The sequence below is a fragment of the Tupaia chinensis genome, unplaced genomic scaffold (assembly GCF_000334495.1).
Source record: "Tupaia chinensis unplaced genomic scaffold, TupChi_1.0 Scaffold144171_2, whole genome shotgun sequence".
NCBI lineage: Eukaryota > Metazoa > Chordata > Mammalia > Scandentia > Tupaiidae > Tupaia > Tupaia belangeri.
The window spans coordinates 1239024-1264824 of NW_006204028.1; the positions used below are offsets into that span (position 1 = coordinate 1239024).

The following is a 25801-nucleotide window of genomic DNA, read 5'->3' on the forward strand; positions in this document are numbered from 1 at the left end:
CTGGACACTCCCACATGGCCGACCGTGGTTTGAGTCCTGGACCTGGTGGCTTGCTTCTCACTTTCCTCTTCTTTCTCTCTCTGTATCTCTCTATGGTCAAAACAAAATGAATGAATAAATAAATAAAATAATTCTTCAAAATTTTTATAAAGAAGAAAACATAGACCTTGTTAGACCAGGCAAGGACAGCTTGACTGTCCTTCATAAGACACTCTTGTGCCCAAGTAGCAACTACCATGGTTAGTAGTGAATGTACAAGGGGACTTTAAAAAGCTTGCAGCAAAATAGGGTTAACATACGAGTTTATTCAGAAAAATAGGGTTAAAATACGAGTTTATTTTGGTACATAAATTTTTCTTAGGGCCAGCTAATGGTGTGCTCATTGAGGTGATGGCCAACTGCTGTTTGCCTCCCAGGCCCTGTGATTTGAAAAACACTGGGTGTGTGTATGCCCAAAATTCTGAGAGGAGATTGGAGAAGAGATTGCTGTGTGGCCATCCTCCTAGGGTGCTTTCTTTCTGTGTCTCCCTGTTCCTTTCTAGCCAGCACATAGCCCACTGGCAACTTTTTTTTTTTTTTTTTACGAGCTTTGTTACAGGGCATCTGCACTCGCCCAGTGGAGATGGTGAGAGGGAAAGTGAAAAATCACACCCTGGGGGAGTGGTCACACCACAGTTCCGTCTCCTGCAGTCTCCTGGTGCATAGGCAGCCTGCATGAATTTCAAGACAGCAGGTCTGGGACTCTCACTGCAGTTGGCCTATGGGATTCCAGCCGCCTTAACCACCACCCCAACTACTGGCACCCTGACAGGTTTTTTCTTAAAAAAGAAAAAAGTTTAAATTCATGCATAAGTTTTTTTCATGATATGCATTTTCCACGAACTTTTGAAGACCCCTTGCAGTTTAGAGGAGATCTGCCTCTGACAATTATGAAATTAACAAAATGGGTCCTTTGGTGCCTTACCCTCAAAGTTGTTGAGTGCTTTCTGGTTCCTGAACAGTCTTCCTATAAAAATAGGGGATAGGGCCCAGCAGGTTGCATGATGGTTAAGGGCACTGGACTCCTACATGGCCAACCACTGTTTGAGTCCTGGACCTGGTGGCTTGCTTTCTCCCTCTCTCTCTGGTCAAATTAAAGTAAATAAAGATTTTTTTTTAAAAAAAACTTCTTTAAAAACAAAGTGGGATAAAGACTTTGCTATTATTTATTGTTGATAAACGTGTTTACCGGGTGTTTTGCAGCTTTATGCCTTTTTCTTTCCCTGGTTGTGGAATAAAAAGCTTCTTTAAGAGGTCACCTGCCGTGGAACAGGGATGGGGATAGGGGAAGGAGTAGAGATTAGTCTGTCAGGAGCCTCTCTGAGTCTTGCTATGGTCAAATTAAAATAGCAATAATGACAAATAAAGGAAATAATTTTTTTTATATAAAAAGATGCACAGTCAGGGACCAGCAGTTGGCGTAATGGCTATGTCGCTGGACTCCCATGTAGTTGACCATGGTTTGAGTCCCGGACCCGGTGGTTTAAACTCATGCAAGGCGCTTGTGCATGCGTGCCTGCCAAGGGATTGTGGCATGGCTATCCCCTCTGGGGGGAGATTTCTTGCTTTCTCTCTCTCTGTGTCTTTCTGGTGAGCCTACGCGCCCTATAGCAAAACCCTCTCAAAAAAAAAAAAAGACTCATAAACTGCTTAATAAAAAGTGTTCCATAAATATACATTTTAAACAATATTATATATTTATTATATAAGAATATATATCTATTATGTAAAACTTTTGAGAGTTCACCTATTCAATGCAATGATTGCCTGGCTGCATTAAAACTGTCAAGGTGGCCTGGAGATTAAAGCTGCTGAATATCCCACATGGCTGACCTCATGGTTCAAGTCCCAGATCTGGTGGGTTAAAAAACATGCCATGCATGTTTACATGCCCAAAATCTCCAAGAGGGGAATGGAGGAAGGGGGAGTGTAGAATGGAGAAGGGATTGTGGTAACCTTCCCACTATGGGTTAATTTCTCACTTTTTATCTCCCACTCCAAAAACTTAAAAAAAAAAAAAACGGAAAAAAAGAAAGAAACTTAGAACTTGAGGGTGGTGGGGCCAGTAGGTGACATGATGGTTAAGACACTGTACTCCCACATGGTCGACCACAGCTTGAATCGTGGATCTAGTGACTTGCTTTCTCCCTTTCTCTTTCTGGTCAAATTAAATAATAATAAACAAAATTAAATAAATAACCCTAGTGAGTAATTTTTCACTTGCCCTCTTGCTGTCTCTGTATCTCTCTGGTGAGTGAACACACCCTAAGGCAAAAGCCTCCACAAAAAATTTCTTTAAAAAAAAAAGAGGGGACCAGCAGGTGGCCTTGTGGTTAAGGCACTGGGCAGGCTGGGCACTCCCATGTGACTGACCACGTGGCTCTTTGTCACTTCTCTCTCTCTCTGTGTCTCTCTCTGATCAAATTTTAAAAATAAATGAACGAATAAATAAAATTAAATAATTCAAAAAAAAAAAAGAAATTGAGGGTGAAGGAAAGAAAGGGGATACCTATTCTTTTTGTGGCTAAGTGCCCCTCATCTTCCTGCTATTCAGCCAGGTTGCCTTGTCTGTTTCCGAGGGGTTACAGAAGCATCTTTTATGTAACAAAGTGAACCCATTTGCAGGAGGTGGAGGGGGAGGAACAGGTCGAGAGTGGTGCCTGGTTTTTATCATTGTGGGTTGCTGGGGCAGACCTTAATGGTTAGGCTAGGCGGTAAATGTCCATAAAGGTGAGAAAGAGGTACTTAGCAATTCTAAGCTGCTGGAAATAAGCTGCTTAAGAATTTCCTGTTGGCCTGAGACATTTTATAACAAACAGGGGTATTCTTATTGATCTGGCTTTTACATCGGGTTTGATTTAAATCTCCTAGGCTAATAAAACAGTGCCAGAATGTAATCAGGAGACTGTTCCAGACTGCTGTAAAAATGCTGGAAGTATATTGTAGTGACTTTAGAAGGCTTTATTTTAGTTTAAGAAACAAAATCTCTTTTAGTGTATGTTCTTGTGTGTCCCACTGTCCCTTGGCTCATTAACCAAACTTGATCTGTGATTCCTTTTTCCTTTGGAGTAGCAGTCTTATTGGGGGCCTTTGATTCTCTGATGTGAATTCCATTCTCTCACAGGCCAAGTGTGTGTGGAAACACCCACCTGGTGATGAGATATATCGCAAAGGCTCAATCTCTGTGTTTGAAGTGGATGGCAAGAAAAACAAGGTAAGAATTGGTGACTTAGAAGGGATGGGAATATACATAATTCTGAAGGGAGCATGTTTTGTCTCTATCATACTTTGTAAAGGAGTTAGAATTCTCCTATTGCCAAAAAGCACACACAATTTGTTTCATTAACCATAATGATATGCTTTTAGACCTTTGTCTGACACGTTTTAAATAAATCACTGGCCCACACAGGAACTCGCTTTCTCTGTTTCCAGATCTACTGCCAAAACCTGTGCCTGCTGGCCAAGCTTTTTTTGGACCACAAGACGTTGTATTATGACGTGGAACCCTTCCTGTTTTATGTTATGACAGAAGCGGACAACACTGGCTGTCACTTGATTGGCTATTTTTCCAAGGTCAGCAGGATCTGGAGATTAAGAAGCTATTGGCCAGAGCTGGGTGACTGATGTTGGCATATGGGCTTCAGGTCATCGGCAGGAAGAGGTGGTACCCTGGGCATCAGCGAGAGCCTTTTCCTTTAAAAAAAATAAGAAAAGAAAGAAAAAGGAGGAGGCAGACCCATGCATCAAAGATGGTTTAATGAAAATGTACAACTCTTTATTAAAAGTTTCTGGTTTATTCGTTTCTGGGCTTGTGGACTGGAGCTGTCTATTAATTACTGTCCGGGGCCCTCCCTACTAACCCACAAGCCCACATCTTGTAGTCAGGCCAACTTTCCAGGCTTTGCCATCCTCTATTACTAGCTTCCAACCAGGAATAAATTCCTTAGCTGGGCTCCAAGCACAGTCCCTTCAGTGACATGCCACTGCATCTTTAAAAATAAAACCAAGATGAGGGCCGGCAGATGGCGTGGTGCTTAAAAACATTGGATTTGCACATGTTCGACCATGGTTTCGAGTCTCGGACCTGGTGGCTTGCTTTCTCGCTTTCACTTTCTCTCTCTCACTGGTCAAATTTTAAAAAATAACAAATGGAATTAAATAAATAATTCTTTAAAAAGAGAAGGGAAAAACATCTAAGATGAGGTTTTTACCTCTTTTTCGTTGACCAACTTTATTTAAATATAATTCACATACCTTAGTGTACAGCTCAGTGGTTTTCAGCATATACGTAGAGTTGTGCAACCACTGTAATCACAGTTTTCATTCCCCTGAAAGAAACCTTGTTGGGACCAGCAGTTAACGTGATGGCTATGTCGCTGGACTCCCACATAGTCGACCGCAGTTCGCGTCCCGGACCTGGTGGCTTACGCTGGGTGCGTGTGCATGCGTGCTCAAGATCCCGAGAGGAGAATGGAGAAGGGATTGCGGCATGACCATCCCCCCCGGGGGGTGATTTCTCGCTTTCTGTCTCTATGTCTCTCTCTGTCTGGCGAGTGCACGTACCCTATAGCGAAAAACCTCTCCAAAAAAAAATTTTTTTTAATTTTTTTATTATTATTATTTTAATTTGCTATGGGACACATGCACTCCCCAGAGAGAGAGAGTGAGAAAGCAAGCCACCCAGTCCTGACTTGAACTACAGTTGGCCATGTGGGAGTCTAGCACCTTAACCACCACACCATTTGCTAGAACCTGTTCGATTGTTTTTTTGATCCCCTTCCAGAACTAGGACTTTATGTTTTGTTTCCTTTTCTTCTCTTTCTGTAGGCCCTCTTTTTGAATAACTGCTTTTAAAGAGGGCTCTTCTCAACTTACTCTTAGTTTTAACTTTGTCCTGCCTTTTTTGGCTATTAAAAAGCCTGTAGTTGGCCCACCTGAAAATGAAACTGGAGGTCTCAGAGCTAGGGAAACCCGGGGATTAATAGCTTTGGCTGTTATAAAGGGTGGGGTGTAACAGCTGTGATACTGGCCGCCACTCCCCAGTACTGGTTAACCAGATGTTTTACAAGCAGCCTTACTCTGTATCTGGGAGAGTGCGAAATCTTTGGTTCCAAACTGTCATGACTTGCTCATCTATTTGTTGTTGATTTTAGGAAAAGAATTCATTCCTCAACTATAACGTGTCCTGTATCCTTACCATGCCTCAGTACATGAGGCAGGGCTATGGCAAGATGCTCATCGACTTCAGTAAGTGAATTGCTAAGTCGTGAACTCCGTAAGGCAGGGGCCATGTGAATGTTGTTGTCTTTTTGTCCTTTGGTCTCTACAGTTCTTGGCATGTCATGGAAATATACTGATTATTAGTAAATGAATGAGTAAGTGGGGAAAACCTGAATACAGTCAGTCTGCTTGGTACTCCTTGAACACTCCATGAAGGTAGGACTCTGGTACCTAAATTAGTAGGAGATACAGGGGATGATGAAGTAAGCTCCTTAGGATTATCCCAGTTTGAGATTTGTAAAACAGAGCACATACACGCTTAAGGCTTAAAATCTATTTCTTGGTGTTAGGGATTTCACTTTTGTAAGGACTTTTGTAGAGGTAATCCATATGCCCAGTAGAGGCTTTGGGTAAGACACTGTGTCCTTATTAATTGTGGATACTGTGTGTGCAAATTTGCCTTCTCTCAACTATAATAAAATGTCTTAGTAACCTGCGCCTCAACCTCGGCATTTTTGTGGTCATTTGTGGACGTGCACAGGGCAGCAAAAAACAAGTCACCTAGCCCAGGTCAAACAAGGTGGCCTTGTTCAGCTCTTACATTGTAAACAAGTGTCATTTCCATGGTATGTTAGTGCCCCATTTCCACATTTTTGTGCCTTCTGTTGTTGATTTAAATGGTCCCAACCATGCGTAAGCGTGGGAAGACTGCCGTATAGTAACTAGATAGGCTTTCTTTAGGCATGAGTTTTAATGTCCTTGGCCAAAGTTCAGTGTTAATGAATCAACAATGTATACTAATTAATAAGTTGTTTTAAACAGTTACACATAAAATAAGATTATGTATTGATTACTGGATGAATATGTGACCAGAGGCTTGCAAGAGCCTAACCCTGGAGCTCTCTTGTGAGCAACAAGAATGTTTTATGTATTTGTTGTCAAATGACAGCCTAGAAAAAAAAATTTTTAAGGTTTTTGCCATAGAGTGGTTGTATTCATAAGAAAGAGCCAGCCCGTTTGGGGTGCGGGGGAGTGAGAAAATCAGGCCCAGGAAGGGTGGCTACACTGCATTCCCCTCTCCTGTGTTGTCCTCTTAGGGTTTTGGACACATGTGCATACACATGTGCCCGGAATGATTTTCAAGTCGCTGGGTCCAGGACTCTGACTGTGGTTGGCCATGTGTAAGTCCAGTGCCTTAACCATCATGCCATCTGCTGGGCCCCAAAACTTAGAATTTTTTTTTAAGAGAGAGATTTTTGCTATAGGGCTTGTGTGCTCACCGGAGGGACAGGGAGAGACAGACAGAAAGCAAGAAATCACTCCCTGGGGGGATGGCCATGCTGCAATCCTTTCTCCATTCTCCCCTCAGGGGTCTGAGTATGCTCACATACGTGCCCGGCATGAGTTTAAACCGCTAGGTTCAGGACTCGAACTATGGTCGATTATGTGGGAGTCTAGTGAAATAACCATAATGCCGTCCGCTGGTCCCCAAAATTAGAATTCTTGATTAGCTTACTAATTAAGCCTTTTCATTTCAAAGTCACCCTGTAAGAGAGGAATCAGGAAGTGGCATAATCTATTAAGGATGTAGGGGGAAGACTGTGTGCCTATACCTCTGTCTCTGTTTGTAAAATCTTTGAATGGGTCACGTATTTTTATAAATTTAATTTTACGGAAACTTTCAAACATACCAAAGAGTTTAATAAACTCCTTTGTACTTATTACCCAGCTTTAGTACTTACCTTTTTTTTCTTAATGAATTATTATTTAATAATTCCATTTGTTACTGTTTTTTTTTTTTATTTGACCAGTGACAGAGTAAAGGCAAGTGCGTTTTTACCGTTTTGTTTATACAGAAGCAGCATATTATTCTTAATCACATGGTTATCCCATGGGATAGCTGAACCCTAACTGATAGTGCAAAGTAGGCCATACTCCTGTTTTTTGAGTCTTTTGCTATTGGGTGCTTGCACTTGCCAGAAAGAAGGAAAGGAAATGAGAAATCATCCCCCAAGAGTGATGGCCATGACGCAGTCCTTATCACCAGTCTCCTCTCGGGATGTTGGGCACACATGCACACGTGCCTCACGTGATTCTCAGGCTACTAGGTCTGGGACTTGAACCACAGAGCTGGCATGTGGAATCCAGTTCCTTAACCTCCGTGCCACCTACTGGCCTTAGACTGTATTTCTTAACATTACCTGTTGCACATTGTTCTTTGACATTAGGATGAGATACGGTGTTGCTAGAAAGAGCATCTATTTGTTCCTGGGCAGGTTATTTGCTTTCCAAAGTGGAAGAAAAAGTTGGTTCCCCAGAACGTCCACTCTCAGACCTGGGACTCATAAGCTATCGCAGTTACTGGAAAGAAGTTCTTCTTCGCTACCTGCATAACTTTCAAGGCAAAGAGATTTCTATCAAAGGTTGGTTTTGGATTCTTTGAGGTGGTTCACTGTTACCCAAGATGTTTACTCCATTAGATATTGGACTTTGCTGTTTGGCCCCTGTTCATGCTTTGTAACCTGCAGCGGTCATACTGTCTTTGGTATTCCATCTGAAGACATGCACAGAAGGCTTACTGAAGGCGGACTGCTGCAAAGACCCTTGCTTAAAGTGCCTAGGATTCCAGAGCCTTGGTTGTTGAGACTAGTTACAAATTGGTTTCTCAAATCTGGAGTTGCTAACAATTTAATTTTTACATAAGTCAAAAAGAAAAAAAGTTTTTCTTGGGAACCAGCAGTTAGTGTAATGGCTATGTCGCTGGACTCCCACGAAGTCGACCGCGGTTCGTGTCCCGGACCCGGTGGCTTAAAACTCACGCCGGGCACGTGTGCGTGCGTGCCCAAGATCCCAAGAGGAGAATGGAGGAGAAGGGATTGCGGCGTGACCATCCCCCCTGGGGGGTGATTTCTCGCTTTCTGTCTCTATGTCTCTGTCTGTCTGGCGAGCGCACGCACCCTATAGCAAAAACCTCTCCCCCCCCCAAAAAAAAAAAAGTTTTTCTTCAAGTCTTTTGGCATATCCAGGAGCTTCTAAGAAAGACATCTTTGCATATTTGTGCAGGGTAGAAGAATTGTGTTTGGTCTGTCTTTGACCTTGATTTGTAAGGCGCCAAAATATATTCTTGCTGTACCATTCCTCTTCGGTAGTTATTTGGGCTGGCCAGATGCGTGCTTAGTAAACTTTGCAAACAGGGTGGGTTGAGTATGAGAGATTCTCACTGTTCTGCATTTCGGCTGGGTCCTTAGTAGCTCTTCTGTTACAGAAATTAGCCAGGAGACTGCTGTGAATCCTGTGGACATCGTCAGCACTCTGCAAGCCCTTCAGATGCTCAAGTATTGGAAAGGAAAGCACCTAGTTTTAAAAAGACAGGTAAGATTTGTTTTTGTTTTTTTTAAAGAATGATTAGTCTTGTATTATTATCATTCTTTTTTAATTTGCTATTGGGCACATACACTCATCAGAGAGACAAAGAGAAAGTGAGAAAGCAAACTGCCAGATTGGGGGCTCAGTGTTCGGCCACGTGGTAGTCTTATGCCTTAACCACCACACCACTTGGTGGCCCTCCCCCCAAAAAAGGTATAGTTTTTTTTTTTGTTTGTTTGTTTTTATCAACTACTTACTCATTGCTGGATGCTTCTATGGCCTAGCAGACAAAGCAAAGCGGCTCCCTAACACGCCAAGAAGAAGTAACCTTCCCTCCTGAAGGGTTTTGGCTACATGTGCCTTTTATTGGATCGCGTTTCTGTGGTTGGCGGTGCTGCCGGTGCTGCCTCTGAGGGAGCTCATCTCCTGTCTCAGATTTGGATGACATAGGTCTAGCAGCCACTCCAGTAAGCTGATTTGTGTGGTATGGCACTGTTGGTGACAATTTTCTTAGACTGGAGAAAATTGCCTGTCTGTAGAGGCGAGTCTTCCCAAACGCCAGAGCTTCTGATGCTCACTTCTCATTTTTCTAGCCGACTTACATGTTTAATAATGGTCGATCACTAATGATTGTCAGTTCTCACTGACGACAAAGTAGGAATAAATGGAATGGGTTGAAAAACAATGTGTAAATCAAGAGTATTTTATGCTTTTCTTTTTTAACTATGTAAATATATTAAGTTTTTGGTGACTAATAGTCATTTTGGAATCTATATATAAAGAGGCATTTTAGGAGCCAGCAGCTGGTATAGTGCTTAAGGCACGGGACTCCCGCATGGCTGACCACCGTTTAAGTCCTAGACCTGGCGGCTTGGAAATCAAACCAGGTGCATGCATGTATGTCCAAAATCCTGAGAGGAGAATGGAGGAAAAAGAATTGCAACATGGCCATCTCCCCTGGGGTGATTAGTTTTTCTTTCTTTCTTTTTACCAATTATTTGTTTATTTAATTTGCTATTATCTTTTTAGTTTGACCAGAGAGAGAGGGAAAGGAGAAGTGAGAGAGCAGACCACCAGGTCTGGGACTTGAACTGTAGTTGGCCATGTGGAAGTCCAGTGCCTTAACCGCCACGCCATCTGTAGGCCCCTCTGGGGTACTTCTTATTTTCTCTTTCACTGTCTCTGTCCAATGAGTGTATGCGCCCTATGGCAAAAACCTAAAAATAATAAAAAGCAAAGGGCATTTTAGTTGACTGTGTATAATTATTCTTATTATTCTCCCCAGGACCTGATTGATGAATGGATAGCCAAAGAGGCCAAAAGGTCCAACTCCAATAAAACCATGGATCCAAGCTGCTTAAAATGGACCCCTCCTAAGGGCACTTAAAGTGACCTATCATTTCGAGCCAGCGAACCCCAGCAGTAGGAATCCGTACCCTAGGGATCTGTCTGTCATTTCTGTTGCTCTTGTGATTGGCAAGTACAGTATCCTTTGGGAAGGCCATCCCCCTCAGGACTGTCCTGGCTCCGACCTTTGTGTACACTGCAGACGCTGGTTCTGAGGAACTGTTGTTTCGGCCTCAGTGAGGTTGCCTGGCTGGGATCCGCATCTGATCCCTCATAGCACTGACCCAAGGAGTTCTGTTATGGTACTGTACCTGTCCAGTCACTGGTTCTCTCCTCATGTTCTCTAGCCCCATGAGGTTGTGTCGTGTCCTCTACACCTTGTACTAGTGCTTGTTGCTGCCCGGTCACCAGGCCTCCAAATACGGTTGTCACCACCACCAGGACCTTTCCAGTCACTCCTTACATGTGTGTGTCGGAAGGGTAGGGAAGAGGTAGCACGTGTGAGTGTGTGTGTACTGGGAAGGGTCCATTCACTTTGGATTTTATCTCACTTTGATTTTTTTTTTCTTTCTTTCTTCTTTTTTTTTTTTTATTAAAAATGTTCTTTCTTTTTTCCTTTCTTTCTTTTTTTTATCAGTATCAGGCTGACCAGAGCCAAATACTTTTGAAGAATTACTGAGGGATGGTCTTGCTAACAGTTCATGATCCATCTGAATGAGGTGGTGATTCTGACTTTTGATTCGAGTTCACCTATGGGCAGTATCTTGGTGGAAGAGAATGGTTCGTTCTTTTTTTGCCTCACCAAAAAGTGCCCAGTAGTAAATGTTTTCTTCTCTCTTAACTCCCTGCCCCCCATTAGGTTTGCAGGTGCCAAAATCATTTCCCGTTCTCCCTTTCATACTGCATGTTACCCGGTTTATTACACTGCAGAACCTTTCCACCTGTACCAGTCTGACCTGTTGCACCCGACTTCACATAAGTTGCACTGATTTTGTCCGAGTGTCCTGAGAGAAGTTGAAAATGACTTCCGTATGTCTCAGGCCATGACTCAGCAGGCAGAATGGCCACCCCTGCCGAGGTTTGCTTCTCTTGTCCACAGTGCCTCACCCTCCCTCTAGGACTGAAGTGCTTCTGCCCCCTGAGAACTCCTCCTCCATTTCCTTCTTGGGATTTGCCACCATCCTTCTGTTCTCTGGTCTATTTTTGGTGTTCAAATGAAGGAAGAGATGTTCCCTCTAATTTCTCTGTAGCCCATTATAACCTGCTATCTTGGGGCAGCTTTTGATGTATGACATGTCACCCTTCCCAACTTGGTCTCCTACAACACTGCTGTCTTCATGTGGAGCCTCACCACAGTCCCGACTCTGGTCATTTGTGCCTTTCTCTTGTCATCTCTGTACACTACTTATACTCACTGTGGGTTGGGGGGAGCTAATTTTAAGCATGTTCAGTGGCAGCTCCCCGCCAGTTTCAGTGTCACTGTTAAAATTTATCCAAAAGCAACTTCACTGGGGGTTTTCTTAAGGGGTAAAGGCCTTTTACAGAAGCTAAACCCTTCCCCACATGTGGTAGAATGTGCTCTTCTATATCTACTCCTTAATAAAGCATGTTCTCTGCTCAAATCTGTTGCATCCAGGGGCTCTCATTTCTGTATGAAAATGGTGTGGCCGGCCTGCTCCTAATAGTACCTGCACTGGAGACCTGTTTTTTCTGGCTACCTAGTAAGCTGTTGGAATGGGTTTGTGGCTACGTAGGTCTCCTCCGCCCCTGTGTTGCAGGCTGTGAAGGGTGAGCTTACTCTGACCTTGACTAGCTGGTGGGACAAATTCAGTCTTGTTCTCTTTGCAGCTAATAGATGTGCATAGCAGTGACTAGTCACTATTACCCATTCTTTCATTCAGATATGGTTTCCCTCTGACGGTAGAGGCAGAGGAACCAGCAGGAAGTTAGGGTAGGTGAGAGTACAGTCAGTAGTGTGGGAAGTGGGAACAGTGGTATCCCGTCTACTGCTTCACCAGTAGTAAGCCTCGAATCAGTGGCCCTCCCAGGTTGAGATGATTATGTTTCTGAATGGAGCTGTATGTTCCTATTGCATTTACCCAGGGCAGGAAGAAGGAGGCTGGGCACTTGGCATCTCTGCTAGTAAGGAGAAGGGTGGGAATGATACTGCTGTGGTGTTGCTCACTGGCCAGTAGTGGTGAGAAACCTACCCTGGTGGGCCTACCACACACACAATTTTTCTTTTTCCCAGAGTTCTCTAAGGCTAGGATGTCTTGTCACTTGTTGCATATAGGGAGTAGGAGGGAAGCTTAAGATTATATAAAGACCTTTCTCATTATTTTTTCTTAGAATATGTACTCAGATCTCCCTGTTATATATGTTTACTTCAGAGAGAAATTTTGCTCCTCCTCTTCACATTTAGAAAAAATTGAAGTAGGCCATTTGGACCATGGGAATGGACTGCTGAAAGGTAAAGACAAAGTTCTGTGCACAGAACTGACCCCAAGCTTCCCCTCTTTCCTTGCCTAACAATGTTAGGAAAATGTCTCTGCTTTTAAACCCCTTATAGGTACAGGAATGTAGAGTTCACTTCCCTTGGCAACTTTGAGACCGTCTACTTGGGCTCCTTTTTACCTGTATAAGAGAAGCTCCCCTGCTTCTGTTCCTTCATTAGAAAAGCAAAAGTCTGGAGTTATTCCTGGATCTAGCTCCAGGAATAAACTCGGTCAGTGGAAGCACCTATCCTCTATGGAGGAAGAGAGCCCTCCCTAGCCTGTGCTGGCTGCTTCCTGTACACTTGGGTTTTTGTGGTAGACGTTACACTTGTTTTGTAGAAGCAGACTCCATGCCCAGTTGATACACAGAGCAATGGATAAAGCCAGCCATCTCCTGGGCTGCCCAACCTGAGAATCCATACCTCACACACTATGGTTTGCTGCTTCAACTTTTTTGATTGCTTAATGATTGATTATTTATCCTCTCTCTATTAGATTTCCTTGTTACAGGCCACCCTTTTTTTTGGAGAGGTTTTTGCTATAGGGTGTGTGCGCTCACCAGAAATACAGAGAGACAGAAAGTGAGAAATTACCCCCCGGGGGGGGATGGCCACGCCACAATCCCTTTTCCATTTTTCTCTCAGGATCTTGGGCATGTCGCACACATGCCTGGTGTGAGTTTAAGCCACCGGGTCCGGGACTCACACTATGGTGGACTACATGGTAGTCCAGTGACAGCCATTATGCCAACTGCTGGTCCCTAGGCTACCATATTACTAGTGGCTTTCATTGTAACGATAATAGTAAAACTGGTAAATACTTAACAGACAAAAGAATCAATTTTAGTTGATCTTAGAGATAGCAGATTGGGGCCAGGAAGCAAAACAAGGGGCCTTGTTCTGGTATAGCTTCTATTTCAAGCATAAACTTTGGTAAGCACCATTACGTTACTTGTGTGGTTTCTTTCCGTCCTCACCCCAACAATGAGGTAGGTTTTATGGTCTTTATTTTGGGAGGAGAGTTTTTTATAAAAGGTGTGTGTGCTCACCAGAGACAGAAAGCAAGAAATAACTCCCCGGGGGGAATGGCCGTACTACTATCAATCTCAGGATTTTGGGCACTCACGCACATGTTTTAAGCTGCTGCGTCTGGGACTTGAACTGTGATCCACTATGTGGATCCCGTAGTGAAACCATTACACCGTCTGCTGGTCCCATGTTACAGCCTATTTACAGATGAGGCATTTGAGGCTCATAAAGGCCTTTTTGCTGGGTTTCAGCAACAGAACGAAAGCTTTGCTTTTCTGATTTCAAGTCTCACTTCTGATAGTGTTACCATGAAGTCTGCTCAACTGATGGCTCTGTGCTGTCTGCTCGTTGCTGAAGGAGAATGGGAATAGTGGTTCACATTGAGTAATTTTTACAGCATGGTATATGTCGTCTTCATCTGGCAAGATGATGCTTTCGATTTGTCCTCATCTTTGATTCATTCCTGTAGTTCTGGCCAGGTTCCATAGCAGAGGTTAGGAATGGCCTTGAATAAAGTCCATTTCCAGCTACATGGTTCATATTAAAGTTGGGCTATGTAACATCTGAAATCAGTATGCAAAAATAGGCCATGGCTTGTCCACAGTACACATTCCTACCAGAGCATGAAACAGATGGAGATCTGCTTTTTTGAACCAGGAACTGTTAAGGACTGTCCTACACATAGTTGCCATGTTTGGTAAGTCAAATGATATCGAAGTGAGTTTTTTAAAATCACCTCTCCTCAAAGATGTTCATTGTACTCAGTGTTAAGCCTGTCCCATAAGAGTATACCAACATTGGGTCTAGCCGTTGGGTCTTGTCTTAGTTCTGTGCTGCAGTAACAGAATACTACAGACTGGGTAATTTATAAAGAATTAGTCCAGGAACAGCAGGTGGTTCGGTGGTTAAGGTACTGGACATTCTCCCATGGTTGACCGTGGTTTGAGTCCCGGACCTAATGGTTTGCTTTCTCACTTTTTCTCGCTGTGTGTCTCTCTGTCAAATTAAAAATAAATGAATGAATAAATAAAATTCAATAATTCTTTAAAAAAAGGAAATTATTTCTTGGAGTTTTGGAGGCTGGGAACATTTGATCTCTGGCTCCATGATCATGCCTTGTTGCTGCAGTCTTCAGGCAGGAAAAATGGGCTATTGTGGCAGAAGGTGATGAACCCATTCCTCCAAGCACTTTTAATAACATTTATCCACTCATGAAAGTAGAGTCCTCAAGATCTAACTGTCCCCAGTAGTTTCCACCACTCAGCAGTGTTGCATTAGAGATTATATTTCCAACACATTAGTTTTCTGGGATACCCTAGCAGCCTCGTTACACTGAGATGCATATCTTCCAGAAACTGACCTCTTAGAGTCTTGATTCAGCATCCCCAGAATGGGAACAAAGTTCAGGCTGGCTCTAACTCAGGAATTGAGATCTGGCTTTTCTGTTGGATCTTCCAAAGGAGCAAAGTGGAATCACAGCATGTACCCCTACTAACAACTTAAGAGGAAACACAAATTGAGTCTATATAGGGAGAAAGAGTTACTGTCAAGCATTGGCTCACATAATTGTGGAGTCTGGCAAATCCAAAATCTGGCTAGCCTGGCATGCTGGAGCAGGCAAGAGCTGTTGTAGCTGAGTTCAAAGACTCAACATCAAAGTGCTTCTGTGAGGTGCCAGCAGAGCTCTCAGCCGCCATCTTGACTCCCTATTCTGGCCTTTTGGGAATCTGATCAAAACATTAGCTTTTTTAAAATGCATATATGCAAATGTGCACACATGTTTGTCTCCAGTTAAGGAAATTGGACCTTTGAAGTCCATTCCTGGGCATGGGGTAAAGAAACCTTGGTGTGAGAAAGACCCCAGTAAGAAGACAGGAATTGGGGCCGGCAGGTGGCATGGTGATTAAGAGCTCTATGGGCACCTCACAGCATTGGACTTCCACATGGCTGACCACGGTTCAAGTCCTGGACCTGGCGGCCTGCTTTCTCACTTTACCTCTCTCACTCTGTCCCTCTCTGGTCAAATTAAAACAAATAGAGATAAATTTAAAATTCTTTAATTAAAAAAGAAGACAGGAATCTGGTATTCTGCCTTGCCCCCAGGCCTCAGTGGTTTTCAGTGTGCCAAGGCTCAAATCCTGTCAAGTAAGGTGAAGTGGCATGGTGTGGCTCACTATAGCTCCCAAGATGAGTTTTCCACCATGGGCCTCACAGCTGCATGGAAGTACAAGATGTACAGGGTCTCACATGTCATAAGAATAAGATCAAAACTCCCTTGCCAAATAAGAGTTGATGTGTGCCGGAAATCCTAGGAATGAGCTTTGTTCTCCATTGGCATGCAATTGCAGAATTGGACCTCAGTTGATATTACCCTGGCAAGTTCTGCCACCAGCTCATATAACCGTCCCTTCTAGACTGTTTCCTGCTGATGGGAACAATATAATTGCCTACTTCCTTTGTGGTACTTCAACAAAATGCCAATGAATGTCACTAAGAAGGCAAAAAAGGATCGTTCAGTGCTGAAAATTGTCCCTGGTGCCAAAACATCACTTAATCTCTTCCCTCTTGTGCAATGCCTTCAGACACAGGTCATGCTGCTACCATTTTGGGGTGTGGGGGTTTGTTTACTTGCGCCCAAAAGTGATAAAATAACCTGTTGTTGCACAACTATGGGTCCATGGCTTTTCCCCAGTGTTCCATGTGAGATAAACACCTTTATCCTTGACAAATCATGTTTGCTCAAGAAACCAGTCTTTGTTCTTAATTGGGTATTTGTTTCTGGAAACAGTTGACCTTACTTTATTCCAAAGTTATCAGAAACACAAAGATGACCACCACAGTTGCTCCTATCTCTACATACACTCCACCCAATAAGCCCTGTTATTCCTCAGTGTGGGTGACCTTGTTCCTTGTTTTGGGTAACAACATTACAGAAGATGTCCTTTGGTAGTTCTGCTCTTGTTCTTGGGGATGAGCTGGCATGTTTCCAGAAGCTTGCTACACATGAGTAGCAAGTGATGGGAGGTCATGTATAGCAAAACAGGTGCTTCCATCTGCCAACACCCCACACCCAGGCTTGTGTGTCTTGAAAGTTTCCACCCCAGCAACATTCCCAGCTGAGTGCAGCCTTGTGTGTGACCCCAGCCAGTACCACTAGATGCTAAAGAATCATCCGGTGAGTTCTGCCAACCCTGAGACTTGTGACGTAATGTTTCAAGCCCTGTGTTTTGGGATGATTTGATAGACAGCAATGGATAAGTAAAACTACCCATTTATTGAGCTCTGGTTCCATGATGGCACCTTGTTGCATTATCTAAGCAGGAAAAAGAGCTGGAATTCAGTTTGACCTTGTGTAGGTTCCATTGACTGATTGATTGGTGCTTCCTCTGCAGCACCAACTTAAGCAATTTCAGGGCATGTATTCTATCCAAATGGCACCCTCAGAGTCAGCTCTTGGGTCATTTCAGCATAGTAGCTGGCTGATTGCTTCGGAGTCCCTGCCTGGCCTTAGCATACTTAGTTGCCTCCTTAAATGGATCAAAAAAGTGAAGACTTTCTTTCTCCTATTGACATGGCTCATCACATCCCTGCTCCACAATCCTGTGGCTGTCCATTGCTCATCGGACTAAATTCATGTTTATCTTGGCTTTCAAGTCTTTCCATAAGCTGACTCAGCCTACTTAACTTTCATCATTCTCTTCCACATAGCCTCAACACGCAACTGGATTAGACTCCATTCTCCCCACATTCACTGGGAAAGCTCACTTCAACATTCCCTGAAGTGTGTCTCATTAAATACAAAAGTATGGGCAAAAAAAGGTGCTGTGGTCAGAATGGAAAGCATTGAATTAAATACTGGGGTTTCTTGATGTTAGGGCTTCTCAAAACCTTCAGTGAGTTGAAGGGGCTCCCTAAGGGGAAGTCACAGACTATAGCATACCCTAAGATGATGTGATCTGGAAGGAGCCTCTTGGACTGGTATGCTGGAGGTCAGACTGGGAAGATTTCTTTCCTACTCCAATTGGCTGGAAGGAAGTCCTGTGACGTCCTCCCAATTCCTCTGAGGCTTGTTTGTACTTTATGTCATAGACCAAGCAAGTGTGGGAGGGTGAGTGTGCACGGAGTCAAGCCACTTTGGTGCAAATCCCTACTGCCACTTCCTGTGTAATTAGTTGTTGACCCTCATCTTGTGAAGTCTGGCCAGCTGGTGGCGTAGAGATTGGGGCTGCTGGATTCCACATGCCCGACTGTTCAGTTTGAGTTCCAGACCTGGTGGTTTGAAAACCATGCTGGGCATATGTGCCTGTGTGCCCAAAATCCCAATAGGAGAAGTGAAGGAGAAAGGATTATGGCATGGCCATCCCCTACTGGGAGAGGAGGTTGGGGAGGAGGGGTGTGCTTTCTCCAGCTAATACACATGTCTTCTAGCAAATTAAAAAAAAAAAAAAAAAGTGTGAAGGCAAATTGTCTTATAGAATACCTGACATACATTCATTCATTCAACAAACAGTGCCATTGGGCTCTGGGAACTGGATATTCAGCAGTGCACAAAAGGGAAGAAACTAACAATCTCCAGAGGAGACGTGTTAAATACGTTTCACTTCTAACTGTGATCAGTTCCACAGAGGGAAAGAACAGGGTCTGATAGCATAACATGAGGGAATTCACTGAGCCTGGGAACCAGGAAGTCTTACCAGAAAAACGGCTTCATCCTGGGATCTGAAACATGACTAGCCAGTGAGGAGGGTTCAGGGATGGGGGCAGTGTCCAGGCAGGAAATACCCTAGGTGCAGGCCCCCGAGGGAGGAGAGCATTTGGTACGTGGAGTCCCAGAGTGCTGACTGAGAGATGAGCACAGGGCCATGAAGGCCTCAGCAAGGTCCAGATTATCCTATTTTGCTGTTGAACTGTGGCCAGTACGAGAAGGTCATCATCCAATTTCTTCTGTTAGAAGTGCTGGCTGATGCGCCTCTTTTTAAGCATCCTGGGGTCCAGGATTCCATCTGTCAACTACCAGGGCAGGGACAGTCATGAGACAGGGTTCTCTGGGGTTGGGAGCTGATTCCTTCCACTGGAGTTTTCCCAGTGCTCAGGAGTGAGTGTGACCAACTAATTGTCCCTAACACAAAGCCACCTTACAGAAGAGAACTGGTGAATAACTTCGGACCCAGTTCTCCCAAGTCAGGAGATTTTAAAACAGGTCTGAACCCTTGAGAGCATGACGGAGTAGGGAGAGGGCGTCTTCTTTTAGAAGCATGCCTAAAGGGAAAAAAGACCCTTGCCTTCAAATCCTTTCCACTCCAAAATGCCCCACGCCCCACACCCTAGCAAGCAACGTCTTTTTCCTTTTTTTAATCTATTGTCCTTGTGTCCCAAGCCCGTTTTCCCACCCAAGGGTGGGACCGGTGCTGTTTAGTATTTTTCTTCACATTCTATAAAAGGCCTCTTGCTGACACACAGGTGGGGCCTCTGGGCAGGGTGCAGAGCCCACGCGGTACCTGCCCTCAGCCCTGCACCAGAGAATAAGCCATTCACTGGTCATTCATTTATTGAACCCCTGCCGTGCCGCGAGATGATACCTCTGAGTGTGAGGGAGGCCAGAGCCACACCAGCTCTCGAGGGTGATGACAGCATTTATACACAGTTCGTTGTGTGAACCACAAGGCCTGGAAGAAACCCAGCGTGTTCAGTGCGGACCTGGTGTGAAAGGCCAGGGCTGAGACCAGGAGAGACCTGGAGAAGAGTGGCCTGCGGCTGGGCAGCTCTGCCATCCGGGTAGGGAGCAGAGCGCTGCGTTTTCTGGGAAGCTTGCGGTGGGGCGCTCACTCTGCACCTCGGTCCTCTTCTTCTCTGCCTGGGGAGAGTTCTGTACATGGATGGTGGGATGGTGGTTAGGGGAGTCTTGCCTGCCTCCTCCACCTGTGGAGGTCTTCCTTTGTCCTCAACTCAAGGCCTCCCATATCCCTAACTCATGCTTCTGTCTGTAGCTATTCAGGGTAATGGAATGACAGGTTCAAGTGCTGGATCTTCCATCAGTCAGTCGTAAACTGGACAAGGCTGGACGAAGCCATTTGCAGTTATCCTCCCTAAAGGAAAGGCAGGGCTTTTAAAAGTCCCAGAGGCCCTCCTGGGGACAGGCGACATGCCATGCACTAGGAAACAGGAGACATGGCTTTTAGTCCTGGCTCTGTTAGCTCACTGTGTGACACTGGGCCAGTTGCTTTCCATCTCTGGAAAACGGCTTCCAAGCTTCCTGCTTACATCCTGCATGGAGGGGTGTCTTCCTAATCGGACCATGTGATTTCCATTGTCCTTTGAGTGGAATGACTCAAACTTTGGGAAAAAAACCTCAGGGGACAAAAGAGGGCTTTCCCATCTACTCCCCAGAGCTGATGTTGAAATGAGCAGCTGAGAAGGGGTTGCGGGGGGACGCAGGCTGGGGCGCAGTGCCCTGCAAGGTCCCTGCTGCCCTTCCTCGTGGGCCTACTCACCTGGGCTGTGATCTTTCTCCCAACCTGGTTCATTATTTTCATGTCTGGCTCCTTGGAACCCCATTTGGGGATGTGGTCCCTGCCAGAGGTGTTAACTAGTAGCTGTTTAGGTATTTCCCCTCCCAGGGTCTCACTTACTTATTGAACTATTGAGGGCCAGCAAGTGGTGTGGTGGTTAAGGTGCTGGAATTCCCACATGGCCTACCACGGTTCCAGTCTCGGACATGGCAGCTTCTCTCTCTCTCTGTCTTTCTCTGGCAAAACTCATGTGAAAATAATAATAATAATACATAAAGTTAAATAAATTAAACTTACTGAACTATTGAAGCCAAAAAATCCCTTAAGACTGCAGGTATGGGTCTCCATCAATGATAAGAAATTTAAAGTGAGGGAATAAGTGAGTTTCAGGGTCTGGGAAGCTACACATTTTCTGTGTAGTGTGCCTGGGAGTGCTGGGGTTGGAGAACATGCAGCTTCAGGGCCACAGCTAGTTCTGGGCCCTCCAAGAGGTCACCCCCCACCCCCAGTACCTCGAGTGCCCTCTGCTATGGGACTCCACCTGGTGGCCTGCAGGGAGCCTGTTCTGTCTGTCCCTCTGCCTCACCCCACCCTGGAGACTGACTGCACAGTGGCTACTTTTCCACAATGCCCTTACAGCCAAGACAGGCTCTCACCTTCTATGGATGGTCCTTTGCTGCCCAGGAAGCTCTGCGCTGGTTGTCCCTGCTGATACCCTGGCGATGGGGAGAGAATAGTGAGACAGCTGAGGAAGGTAGGCTTGGGAACCCCAGGCAGTCGGAGTTCAGGCCTTGCAAATGGCAGTAAAAGAGACCATGGATTGGTTCATTTGTTCACTGACTGAATGACTGATTCCTTCCTCCTCCGTTCTCTCTCCTGCTTTCTTCCTCAAACACCTCGTGGGCAGTTCTTAGAGATGGAACTGCTGGCTGTCGGGACAGTGGCAGACCTGGTGCCTGACAGTTGGGAGGTCTTGGTGTGGGACAGTACCGCGCAGTGCGCCGAGGTGAGCATCGCGCCCAGACTGAAGACAAGCTCTGCCACAGTAGGGTAGACGGCTGGAAGGAGAGCCGTTCCAGATGGGGACAGTGAGGGCAGCCCCAAAGGTGGCCGCCGCATTAGGGGATTGTATATGGTGCTGAGAACACTGAAGATGGTGAGCACGGGGTGGCTGGTTGGCTTTCTTTGGATTTTTTCCCCTTTATTACTGAAGGGTTTTCATGGTGGCTTAGATTTACACTTTTAAGATCCTTCTGGGCATGGGGAATTGAAGCTTTGAGCACTCTTATCTTTGGTGGTTAATTCATGTTTCCAATTCTAGGCTTTAAACCCAAGGCAATTTTGAAACTTTGGCAGAACTAGATTCATCCCTGTCTCCTCCTGTCCCTGTAACCACTCCCTAGGCTCTTAGAGCACTCCACTGAGGAAACAACCAGAAAGCCCAGTGTGTGGCCAAGCCATGCTGTCCCCACCCTCCCCACAGCAGTGTCAGCCTAGTGTACCCTCACCAGAGCACCTCCCCACACCTCCCTGACTTGTTAACGGCCAGGACAACTTGGTGCCCCAAGGGAGCATGCCAGGAGGAAGGTCTGGGCACACTTACCTGTTCTTCCTGGCTGGATCGGAGGTATTCCTGGGGAAAGGAGAAAGAAGAATGAGGACTACATGGGTTCCTAGGGGTTTGCTGCAGTGGGAAAGGCTCGTGGTTCTTTGGGGTTTGGTGCCCTGGTGGGTCTTCAGTGGAGCTGAAATCATCCCACCCTCGCCAACCCCCGACCCACCATGCGGCACAGGAGTGAACCTAGGAGGAGGCAGTGTGGAATAGTGGGAAGTGCAGACTTTGGGGTCATTGGCTCCTGGCATCAGCTGGGCATCCTTGGAAAACGTGCTTAACCTATCTGAGCCTTCATTTCCCCGCTGTGATAAGATACTGTGGAGATTTAATCACTTGCAAGTGTGCACATGAAATCTCTATTATATATTTATCCCCTGTTCCTTCTGAATTGTGGGTTTAGAAGAGAACTTTCAAATGGTCTGATCCAAAACTCACTTTGTAGAGGAGGAAACTAAAACCAAATAGGTTTGGTCACAAGTTGGTTTTCTCTGTTTTTGTATGCATTTTTTAAATTACCAAAAGCAATCCTTGAATATATGCCCATTAAAAAAAAAAAAAAGCGATGTAGAGGTTTTTTTTTTTAGAGTAACATTGAAATTCTTCACCCTCTCCCACTCATCTCCACTTCTGTCCTGAATGTACCTGCTGTTTACGGCTTCGTATTTATCCTTCTAGAACTTCCCCTATGCATTTACATATATATGTCTGTATGTGGTGTAAATAGATAGTTTTTCTTTGAATGATTTGGTGATTTATGTTTTTAATTTAATTTATTTATTTTTTCCTAAATTTGCCAGAGGGCATGTGTTCTTTCCAGGGGGGAAAAGAGTGAAAATGAAAGTGGACAAGCCTCCCCAAAGGGTGTAGTCACACAAAAATCCCTTCTCCGCCATTTTTAGGCATGCACACATGGGTACCCAGCATGTTTTTCAAGCTACTGGGTCCAGGACTCAAACCACATAGCTATGCAGTATCCAGCCACCTTAACCACCACACCACCACCTGGCCCAGGAAATAGTTTTTAAAAGCAAAACAAAACAAAAAACAAATAGGCTCCTATCATGCATATTGTCCTATTCTTGCTTTTTCCATTTAACCCTGTATCTTGGAGATCTTCCCACACAACTGCCACATGCATTTTAATAGAAGCCAAGGCTATGAATGTGCTTGATGTATTAGACCATTGCCCTATTGATGGTCTTTATGCTATTTCCAAATTCTTGCTGTTACAAACAAGTTGGCCATGAACATCTGATACAAACACCTAGGGCCCATGTAGCAATAGCATAGCTATCTGATAGATGACCGGAAGTGAGACTACGGGTCAAGAGGCACGTGCCCTTCATTGACTGAATATTGCCAATGTGGCCTCCAAATAGTGTATAAAAGTGTAATTTCTTCACACCTTCACCAACATTGAGCATTACCACTTAAAAATATATACAATGTTGGGGCAACAGGTAGCATACTTGTTAAAGAGGCTGGACTCACATGTGGCCAGCTACTGTTCAAGTTCTAGACCTGGCAACTTGAAACACACTGGGTGCATGTGCATGCATTCCCAAAATCTTGAGAGGAGAAGGGAGGAGAAGGGAGAGGAGAATGGAGGAGAAGGGATTACAGCATCCCAGGGGCTGATTTCTCCCTTTCTGTCTCTGTCTCTCTGGTGAGTGCACATACCCTATAGCAAAAATCTCTCTCAAAAAACAAAACAAAACAAAACAACAATGTTGGGACCAGCGGGTTGGGCATGGTGGTTAAGATGCTGGACTCCTGTATAGCCAACCACAATTTGAGTCCCAGACCTGGAGGTTCGAAAATCAAGCCAGGTGCATGTCTGTGTGTGCATGCGTGCCCAAAATCCTGAGAGGAGAATGGAGGGGAAGGTATTGTGGTGTGGCCATCCCCCCTGGAGTGTGATTTCTCACTTTCCCCTTCACTGTCTCTGCACACACCCTATGGCAAAAACCATTAAATTTTTTTTTTTTTTTTTTTTTTTTTTACAATATTTTTGAGGTGTCCAGACTCTTCTTGTCTCCCTAGGCCAGGACTCCTGAGTTGAAGGTGCTCATAGGGAACACAGGCTCACTTTAATAGGTCTGTGTTAGTCAAACAGTAGGAAGCTTGGTTTGTGGCTTTGCTTACACCTAGATTGCTCTTTAGCTTCATGGCCACTCCTCCCGAGTCATCCTGAGTGTGGAAATGAGGGTACCAGCCAGGTTACATAGCATTTGCCCCCATCCTTAGGGTCGCTGCATCCCCAAATGCCGGGCCAGCCCCGTTTACACCTGTTACCTGTTGTAATGAACACTCTCCAAAGTGTCCTGGTTGGATGATCATTTATGTGGACTGTCTACCCCATCCTGTCTCATGAGCGACTCCTAGTGGACTGGAGTGGCGGGTACCAGGTCTTGGGCTTCAACCTCAGGCTAGACATTGCTGAACCCTCTCAACCACTCCTTGCCGGGCACTCGCCACCTTTGTCACTCACCTTCTATCTGCTTCCCCATCAGCCCAAAGAACTGGCTGGGCTTGCTCCTCTTTGCACCCTGAAGCTGGAGCTGAACACTGGCGACAGCGCCTTCCTGGAAGAGCAGAGTTTGAGGTACAGTTGAAGAGGGGCGGTTTTCAAGGAGGCAGGAGGGAAGTTAAGCAACAGCTCTCTCAGTAACAGCAATTCAGTCATAAACGCTTGCTCTATGCTGGCGTTGGACACAACACCGCGTTATAACAATGATTTATAGCTAACGTCTCACCTACCCTACTGTGTTCTTGGCACTGTTCTGAGTAATTGGATGTATTAACTCATTTAATCCTCAAGGAAACTCAGTAAAGATCAGTACTCTGGTACTACGACTCTCATTAATTTACTTGTTGGAACACCAAGACACAGATTAGATCATGTGCCCAAGATCACCTAGCTAAGAAGTGAGAGATGAAGCCAGACCTTGAACCCAGACCACCTGGTTCGAAGGCTGTGATGTATTCCCATTTTACAGATGAGGGAATTGAGGTATAAGGAGGTTAAGTGACTTGTCCCAGGTCACACAGACAGTGGTAGAGTCAGGATTCAAAAAGTCTGACCCCAGAGCATGGGTTCTGTTCCCTTTTGGGAAATACCTCCCACATAGGTGAGGAGGGGGCAGCTTGTGAACTCAGGGTGGCCACCCAGGAAGCAAGGTGGGGCTGCTTCCTCTCCCAGTACCCACTCTGACTTCCACTCTGCTCTCTTCCCCAGGCCCTTCCCCTGATCCCAGATGTACTATACCCCAGATCCTGGCAGGGAGGAGCATGCCATGTGGTCAGGGGATGGAGGCTATTTCTCTGGGCAAAGACATTTTAATACTTGAGCTGAAAAGGCAGATGTCCTGAGCCAAGGGCTGTAGATTTAAGTTCTCACTCCGTTAGCCTCTGAGACCCTGGCCACAGCCCTGTCCCTCTCTGAGGGAGCCTCCTGAAGAGAGTTCTACTCAACTCTGCTGAAGGAGAGATGCTCCTCAATTGAGAAGGTGACAATGGGGGACATTTATTAGACTACCCTCACATCTCTGTCTCCTCAGTACCCGGCAAGCACTCAGTGCACTAGGAGCTCAAGTCCGTGTGGGATGCAGAATGCTGAACGAGGTGCCCTTTCTCTGACAGTCTGGGAATGGGGTCTCCTTTTCCAGAAAGGCTGAAGACAGGCAGACGGAGCCCCAGAGCAGTACCAGCCACCTGCTCTGCCCGGAATCTGGGAGTAGGTTGGATCACGGGCTTTCTTCCATCTGCAATTTCTCCAGGGGCAGACTGGAGCTCCCAGGCCCAGTGGGGTTCCAGGGGGAGTGATAAAAATGCCTTTGCCTCTCTCAGCTCTTCTTGTCTCAACTTTCAGGATGAGGAATGGATTGCTTTCTAAGCCTTGGACTAATTCAGTCACTTCCAATCTGTCTCCTTCCTGGGACTTCAGTGGCTGGGGCAGCTGTCTCAGGCTGGAGTCACCCGGCCTAGCCAGGAACTGAAAATTCTCTTTGGAGATTTGGACCCATTTCTGAAAAGCTCGTGAAAACCACTTTGCCCTGGTAATAGGCAAACTGAAGAGGATGGCCATTTATGAATTAAACAGGACTAAGCCTGCTGCACCCTGGAGGCTCTGGGGAGAGGGCATTAGTTAGGAGGCCGCTCTTCACTTTCACTCAAGAATAC

At 45.3% G+C, this 25801-nt stretch overlaps 2 protein-coding genes across 2 annotated transcripts in view; one reads left to right on the forward strand and one right to left on the reverse strand.

Annotated features, from left to right (window-relative positions):
• KAT7 (lysine acetyltransferase 7) overlaps positions 1-11581 on the forward strand; it is a gene marked incomplete in the record, with an annotated part of 50704 nt that extends 39123 nt beyond the window's left edge. Inside the window, 6 exon segments of the mRNA XM_027767330.1 lie at positions 3164-3253; positions 3472-3612; positions 5193-5286; positions 7536-7682; positions 8525-8631; positions 9911-11581. Coding sequence (XP_027623131.1) covers positions 3164-3253; positions 3472-3612; positions 5193-5286; positions 7536-7682; positions 8525-8631; positions 9911-10012 — 681 coding nt within the window.
• A 6360-nt stretch (positions 11582-17941) lies between these two features.
• Positions 17942-25801, reverse strand: part of TAC4 (tachykinin precursor 4) — a 10529-nt gene continuing 2669 nt past the window's right edge. Inside the window, exons 2-5 of the mRNA XM_006166181.3 lie at positions 24111-24204; positions 21608-21637; positions 20661-20720; positions 17942-19361 (exon numbers count right to left, since the gene is read on the reverse strand). Coding sequence (XP_006166243.1) covers positions 19318-19361; positions 20661-20720; positions 21608-21637; positions 24111-24204 — 228 coding nt within the window. The 3' untranslated portion in view covers positions 17942-19317. The remainder of the gene's footprint in view (positions 19362-20660; positions 20721-21607; positions 21638-24110; positions 24205-25801) is intronic.